This window comes from Etheostoma cragini, chromosome 14 (genome assembly GCF_013103735.1).
Source record: "Etheostoma cragini isolate CJK2018 chromosome 14, CSU_Ecrag_1.0, whole genome shotgun sequence".
NCBI classification, from domain to species: Eukaryota; Metazoa; Chordata; class Actinopteri; order Perciformes; family Percidae; genus Etheostoma; species Etheostoma cragini.
Genome location: NC_048420.1, coordinates 3,608,339 through 3,616,692, shown reverse-complemented (window position 1 = coordinate 3,616,692; position 8,354 = coordinate 3,608,339). Strand labels below are relative to the sequence as shown.

The 8,354-nt window shown below is 41.4% G+C and overlaps 1 protein-coding gene and 1 long non-coding RNA gene across 3 annotated transcripts in view; both read left to right on the top strand.

Moving 5' to 3' along the window:
• kiaa1522 (KIAA1522 ortholog) overlaps positions 1–8,354 on the top strand; it is a 39,118-nt gene that overhangs the window by 4,795 nt on the left and 25,969 nt on the right. The window contains exon 1 of one of the 2 annotated variants that reach the window (XM_034891955.1): positions 4,695–5,062. The exons of the other annotated variant lie outside the window; for it this stretch is intronic. Within the exon in view, the coding sequence (XP_034747846.1) occupies positions 4,945–5,062 (118 nt within the window). The 5' untranslated portion in view covers positions 4,695–4,944. Of the gene's footprint in view, positions 1–4,694; positions 5,063–8,354 lie in introns of those variants that run through there. 2 annotated transcript variants of the gene reach the window in all.
• The window catches only part of LOC117956746, a 7,312-nt gene continuing 6,248 nt past the window's right edge, over positions 7,291–8,354 (top strand). The window contains exon 1 of the long non-coding RNA XR_004659354.1: positions 7,291–7,301. This is a non-coding gene — a long non-coding RNA (uncharacterized LOC117956746). The remainder of the gene's footprint in view (positions 7,302–8,354) is intronic.

Here is an 8,354-nt window from a genome sequence, read left to right as displayed (position 1 = left end):
CACACACACACACACACTTATTTCTCTTTCTCTCCAATTTTTCAGTCTCTTTGCCTATTTATTACTGCATATTACTGTTTTTGATTTGCTTCTCAGATTGCTCAATACCCTCTATTCAGCACTGCTGTGGTGTGTTGGTCTTCACTGCTCATTATTGTGTATACAGCTTGTTTAAAGTTGTGTGTTGACATCTACAGTGCCGAGTGAGGGTGTGTGACCGAGTGCTGCCCTGTATCAGAGGGTATCTGTTTGTGTGTCAGCAGCATATTGCTGGGCTTAGGGCGGCGCCAACCCAGCACCAACACCCATTACATCACCTCCACACACACACACTCTTACACACTCATACACACTCATACACACATACACACACACACACAGAGCGTATGCAGCCCCCACAACTACCTGCTTTGTCCAGCACAGCCCATCTTCGGCTCCTGCCTGTTAGAGCGCTGATGTAATTTTGTATACGTAATCCCTGGGATTCCACATGTGTGTCCAAGTGTAAAGCCATGTACGTGTGTATGTGTGCGAAAACTTAATTGTAGAGATAGTCCAGTATCATTTTTTTTTCATCATACCGATTCTGATTCCTGAACTTGCGAATCGTATAAACTCCAGTACTTCCCAATACCGATACCAGCATTTTTACCAGTACTGGTATCGGTATCGGAAGATCTTTATTTTTATTGTGTTACAAATGCAGGCCTTGTAAATCTGTTATAGATAATAGAGCCCATTCTTTGCTGGATTTTCTCTATCTGCATGGGTCTGCGTGTGTGTGTGTGTGTGTGTGTGTGTGTGTGGATGCCACATCACAAAACACAGACAGGGTGTGTAGATTCACAAACTATAATGCAGATTACAGACCTAGCACAGTAATTGAAGAGCAAACATCTCATTACATAGAGAACATTGTATACGGCCTCAGCTCTATTACAGGCCCCAGCTCAGGGCTACTTTGACACAGTTTGACAGGATGAAGGCAGCCAGTGGAGGGCAAAGAAAGGCATGTGGCAGAAAGGGAGGACTGTGAAAGTTTAATGCAACCACACAATGTTCCCTGCAAACATTATTCTCCACTCTCTCACTCACACACACACACGCGCACACACACTTTGATGAGCGAGGTAATTTTACCTGAGTAAGCAGATACCTCCAAACCTCATCCATCACCGTAGACTTAAAGCCATGCCGGTGAGATAAACGTCTCCCAGGCAACGGCATTGAGAGGCAGTATACAGTGTGGCAGGCAACAGTACTGTGGGGCAACAATAGGGTCCGTGTCAGAGGGAAACATTAATCGTCTTTCAGGTTGTGTTTATTGTGAGGATAAAGTAAGAGTAGTATGCAGAAAGGGTTTGCAGCAGAATGGGAGAATGAAGAGCGGGTGGAGATAACAAAGAAGAGGAATGGAAAAGCGTGATAAGTATTAAGGTCACACAACCCTATGTTTATCAGATTTAATTTCACACACACAAGCAGACCAAAACACATTTATGAATATATTTTCACCACATTTCTTGAGAAAATCATACACACATATTTCTTGTGAAAACCCCTGCAGATAACACCGATACCCTCAATTGTACATAGGAAGGGGTCACTAAAAATACCTGTAATCAACATCCAACGCTGTTTTCCAGAGGTATTGTTTATGGAATAAGAGCTAATGAGTTGTGTTATAGGACATTGAGTGTGTTTGATGTGGCAGTGAAGCAGCTGGAAGATATCAGCGTGGGTCTGGGGAAGTGGGAGTCTGTATATATAGGGATATACAACTGAGTTACCCTAAAGACTTTGTGTGTGGCTCCCGTTACATAACTTGTTGAAATAGATACACCTGTTGAACACTGTTTACCTAATCCAGCTTCACGTTCTGTCTTCCTGAATAGACCACCCGATGACAGAGCAACTGAGGAATTCAGTTAGTCTTGAGTAAAAGTGGCATTCAGGAACATATATGGTATGTTCTGATGGCTTGGGCTGACTAAAACATCTTGGAACACTGACCACTGTCCCTTTCTCTTATCTCTAAAATATTTGTTTCTGGTTTTAGCTGCAGTGCCACAACGATTTATCATCTGACCGGCCTCACAAGCATTAAGCCACATATTTATACTTTGCATGCTGCAGACTCTGTACAAGAACGGTAGCAGCAGTAATTTAGACCAGTAGATGTACAGTAGATGCCAATGTCATCTCCTACAGACAAAGAAAGTGATAACTGCAATCATTTTAATTTGCTTCACCAGCAGATAATCAGTGTTATAGAGGTTTTAAATTTACTGTAATGCCTGTATCCCCTGTTGGTTAATGGGCTTGTTGGAGGATCATCCGACAAGCACTTCTAATGATGTATCGTGTCAAATTGTGTGAAGAAAAAATCTACAGTTAAGATTTTCATGAGAACTTAGTAACAGCAGCTACAACAAAGGAAAACACATACACATGTTAGATTGACAAAAACTCCAGGTTCATGTCTGTAGCTGTTGCTCTTGCAGGTTGGTAGCTCTGCAATTGAATTGTTGTGTGCCCTTAGGGTTTATATTGTAATTGCAGTGTCTTGTCACAAGAGGGAAGTGATGGGCGGATGATTTCAGATTTACTCAATGTGGGAATTGAGCTGAAAAGAATTGTACTAAGGAGAATATATGACATCACTGCCATATGGGTAAATTTATAGTGGCTGCAGGTATTGTATTTTGCAACTTAAAAAACAACAGCAAATGTCCTAATCTATAGCCTCAGACCTCCCTGGTCTCGGGTACACGCTCAACAGTAAAAGTACACACAGGAATATTTAGAAAGGTAGAGGCCCTGGTGATGGTCACCCTGACAACCACTTTCCCTGACAACTATTCCCTGACAACGGCATTCCTCCACATAAATGGCTTTTGATGTACGCATGCGTATGTGCAAACACACGTACACACAGCCTGACTCGATATGATCTCCTTTGAGTTCCCTGCAGCTGTCAAATCCTAAAATCTCTCTTGACAACGAAGAACACTTTGATCACAATCATGTTTAAATGTATCTAGGGCATGTTTGGCACCTTGTATTGCAGCTTGTAGTTGCAGGCTGCGTACAGAGCATCTAACACAGAGACACACATTAACACAGTAGACAGTAGTAGTGAGCTCAGAGTACTCTACCAGCACAAATGTACTTGGTGTGGTTTTGGTGGGCCTGCATTAGGAGGCAGCTTCTCTCTCTGTGAGCGTTTTATTGCAGATCATTTTACACTTGATGTAATGGGAAACTTATCGTACTCTCACATCTCATACAGGTACATTTACGCTCATAGCATTCTAATTCATATTTGGAAATTCACTGTAACTCCTCCTGCCCTTTGGAAACCAAATCGATTCCTGTTCTAGAAAATGGACCAGGTCAGTGCTCAGTGGTGCAGCTCATTTCCCCTTCCTCACAGTCAGTAAATCTGTCATCTTCCAGCAGTTCCTTACACCCCAGACAGGTGGGGGATGGAGGGATGGGAAGAAACCTGATCAGGGTGACCATGATGAAAAGTGTGTGGTTTCACTTTCTTGCTCTTCATCATCACACTCCCTCCCTCTCCCTCTATTTTGTTCGTACAAGGGATCTCATTTTCACGTGATATGAGTATCGTGCTACATGCTGATTGTGTTCATGATTGTTCTATTTTTGCATCTGTCACTCTCTGACCTTGTTCTGGATGACTGCTATCGATCTGCACGCTCTGGTAGCGGTGTCGCCGGAATCTAGTGATGCCAAAAGTCATGACATCATTATTGTGGGACATATCTTGCCAAGTCGTCATGGAATTCAGGAAATGTTATAAATGTGTTCCCTTTAAAGATTAAGTGAAATGGTAGCAGGCAGAGGGAAACAGAGCATATGGAATGAGGAAGATGATGATTTACCGTAGGTAATGTTGCTTTTCTGGCTCAGCATCTGTATTTCTTTTAAGCATAGCAGGAATGTTCTCATCTAAAAACAAGCTTTGATCATTCTGACCGGTTGACTGGCGTATATGTTGTGCTCTTTATGTGTGTGTGGTGAGGAATTTCAAAAGGTGCCAGACAAGAGAGCTGAACCTGTGAAGATCACTTGAATTATTGAGCATTGCTCTGCTGTTTTAAGTTTCCACTCATGCTTTTATCTCACTATTTATTGTTACTCATTCGTACAGAAACACCACTGATATATACTAATCTCTGTTTCCATGAGCAGCTGTGTGTGTGTGTGTGTGTGTGTGTGTGTGTGTGTCATTAAGGACTCTGTGTTTTTTGCCATCAGCTCGTTGTATTGACAGGATCTGTCAGCTGTGCTTATAATGGTTAAAATAAAGATGAAGTGATCGCTGCTTGCTAAAAGAGGAAATTAGGGGAGACTGAACTGAAGAGGGGCATAAACCATGAGAGAAAGGTGTGTGAGTCATTTGATTATGTATGTGTCTCAGCTGTGTGAATGCTTAGCTCTGGAGCTCAGCGATCACAGAGGCAGAGAGTGGGAGGGGCACACACACACTCACACATTCACAATCACACACTTGGTAGTGAGCAATATTGGATGCTGCCCTTGCTTCAGCAGCTGGATGTACGCTACTGGAAGTGTGTCAGCGCGAAGAATAGAACTAATTTGAGGGTGTGTTTTGCATGCTGGATCTGTGTGTGTGCGTGTGTGTGTGTGTGTGTGTTTGTGTGTGTGTGAGTGTGTGTGTGTGTGTGTGTGTATGATAGCATGGTATCAGTGGGTCTTAAGGACACACTCACTATACAGTGGTATGTATGTCAGCAGGAATTATTTGACCAAAGGGTGCATTCAGGAGCATTATTGAGTGTTTTCATGCTGGAGAACAAGGGACTTTTTGAAGGTCTCTAGAGAAGGAATACAGATGTAATGTCACAGGACAGCAAGATGACAAAGGTTTTTTAGGGGATTCAGGACTGCCCCAAAATGGGGAACAGTGTCCAGAGGAAGAAGAAAAACTTTTCTACACCGCCATCGCCGATCCCCAACTGGGAAAAACCTAAAGGTTTCTGGCTGTCTGGACATCGATACAAACTGAAAACAGGTAAGATCAATGCAATCAGTCGTCAAAAGTATTAAGTGACAATCTGGTTGTTGAAGACTGATTGTTGGAACAGTAGCCCTTTATTCAGATTTGTAAAATGGGACTTTGAATGTAACCACTTGACTGTATGTAGTTGTCTGTGTATGCCTGTGGGTGTGTGGTCATGTGCATGTGAATTAGTTCCTACGGTGAGCTTTTAGATGCAGAGTGACAATAATCCCATGCTGACTTTACCTTAGTCAGCTTCATGGCTTCCTGCTTATTGCACGAGTGTGCAGAAGAGGGTGTGTGTGTTTTGTCTCTTGTTGTTCCGTTGATATATTTTTCCTTGTAGTAACAGTGGATTTTAATTTAAGACAGACTCCATGTACCTTAATGCCACAGTCAATGTGTTTGTGTGAGTATTTGATCCTGTGTGGGATATTATTTTATGACTCTGTAAATTGTTGAGCCAAATCAGTATATGCCGGCAGTGGAAAACAGAGCTTAGCCTGTCCTACGCTAATCATTGTCTCTGTTAACAGTCCCTGAAGCAACAAAAAACACCATACAAAGGGTTTAACACAAGCTCGCACTGGCACAGACAGATTGTCTGCCACTGAGATTTGTTATTACAAAGCTGTTGCATCTTCTGTTTCTCAGGTGATGCTTGCTGTTTAATGTTTTATGTCGTCACTGGGGACTATTTTTAGTCTACCTGTGTTTGTCACATAATCCCACCCTGTCTCTCTTTTGTCTCTTTATTGTTATTATTGACAAAATAGTGAACTTTAAGTTTCTGGACACAGGGTCGCTTGTACCAACTCTTGCCTTAAAGCTGCCATTATCCGTACTTTTAATGTGATAAAATGGATCCAATTACTTTGTGTAACAGTCAACTGTTTTCATCTAAAAGCTCTTTAACAACAACAAATGGCATTTAATGACCAGCTGTTGAACAAAGTGGAGCATTCAGCAACTAAAGAGCCAGATATTTCATTCAGGAGTTAGTACAGACTGAAACAGAGCTACGTGTTGATTGTATATGGCGTTACATCTGCCAAATGGTCAGAAACATGGCAACTCATTAACGTAATAACATATCAGCGTTGTGTATACAGCTTGTACAAAGTTGCCAAAAAATCAAACATTGCTGCTTCAGTAAAGGGCGCTTGGAGCCATGCAGTTTAAATGTATACTGTTTTTTAGGCTGTATTGTTATTGTGCTTTCATAATCAAAGCATAACTGCAAGCATTTAAACATGCTGAAAATGTTGTTTTGGCACGCTCATTACCTTAGCAAAGACTGTCACCTGGCTAAGAAAAAAATCCCATTGAGATTCAGAATCTCTTTTACAAAGCCAAGGCGGCAGCATCAAAGTCTCAACAACAAACAGCAAACAACAGACATAATGGAAGACAGAAACATTACCAATTACCAATGTCAATTGAAACTGATGCAAGCCTATCCACTGTTTATATTACTCTACTGGTTTCTATCCAAATGCAAAAAATAATGTACCAAATCCAAAAGTCAGTGTGTTAACACTTTGACTAAATATGTCCACTGTTGCAACACTGTCTTCTTTGAGCAGATATTTTGGAAGTAATTTTGTGAAAAAAAAGTGGGTTAAAGACGTTTGATGGAACAATGCGTCCACTTCAAACCACTTGCCTCTTTTGTTTTTACGGCTGTAATGGATATGTAGCCATTAGTTGGAGTTGATGCATCAGAATATGACCAAATGCATCTGCTTGTGTCATTACATAGCAGGAAATATGATCAGCACTAGCTGGAGTCAAACAGCAATCATAATCAGACCATGACCAATGAATCCTTGACAGACTTTCATTTTTCTTGTGGGTGTGTTTTCTAGTGCATTTAGACTTTCAGATGAGAGAAATGGACAGTTTCATTTTGTAGCTTGTATTTTGAAAGAAAAAAAAGTTTCATTCATAATTGTCTTGAGAATTCTATTCAGCCTTCAGCGCATCTTGTGTTTCACTAATATGTTTGAAATTGGTCCCCAATGCTACCGATTTCCATGGTAACATCGGACCCAACTGAACCCTGTGTGTTAAAGAAACACGCCGACTTATTGGGACTTTAGCTTCACCGTATCCCCCAGAGTTACCCCCAAATTCCACAGGCAGTGATCGGTTAGTATGCAGTTAGAATTTGGTTGTGTCTCATGTGACCTTAATATTTGTACACCCTGTGACTGACAAAATAACGGCAGCATGTTCCTATTTACATGTTGTGATTTGTATACTTATTTGGAGCAGTAGCTAGTTGGAACCAGTTACCTGCAGGATCTTTGCTAGGCTAAGCTAATGCTGGGGACGTCAGATAGAGTTACAGCACGCACAGAGATGAGAAGGGTATGCATCGACTTGTCTAACTCTGGGGGATATGGTTGATAAGTCCCAATAAGTTGGCGTGTTGCTTTAAAGGTATGGAGATGCATTGTCTGTCAGTAAAACCAGACTGGGAAGTTTCCTATCAAAACATCAAGATGGCATTTATTTGAGTGTGTGGGCGAAAAGATGGACCCCTCATTCTAGATAAGGACATGTGTGCATACAAACACATGTTGATTTCATTTTCTGCCAGGGTGGTCGATGTCTATGTGGGTGTGTGTTTGTCGTCTTCTGTATTCACAGCCTAATTCCCGGGGAGTTATAAAGAAACTTGGGGTGTGAATGCATTCCTACATTCCACCTGATTTCTCATGCATGAGCACCCATCCAGCACACAAACACACGACTTCTGCAAATGAGGCTCCATTCCTGTTTTTTGAGGTGATTGCAGCTTCTTTTTTTGTTACACAATACTACAAAATGAAGGCAGATTGAGCAAGAGAAAGAAGGAAATAGTGCATTGTAACACACAGAATTGTCATTGGACGTGTTTATGTGCAGCTGTTTTGATGCAAAACTCCTCAAAGTTGTTGACTTTATTTATGTAACAGTACATAGCTAATGGATTAAAACCACATTAAATGCAGCAACCACACACAGTGCATGCTCTCTCTTTGCTGCGGTGACGCAGGAGATGAACTAACTTTAGATATTTTTCAGTCAGGTTTTAAAGCATTTCATAGCACTGAGTCTGCACTTTTAAAGGTTTTTAATGACCTGTTTTTAATAACGGATTCTGGTGATTCAGCCATTTTAGTGCTTTTAGATCTCACTGCTGCTTTCGACACAGTTGACCACACAATTCTACTATCTTGCTTGGAAAACTGTGTGGGAGTTAGGGGGACTGCCTTAAAATGGTTCCAGTCATATCTTTCAGGGAGATGCTTCTTTG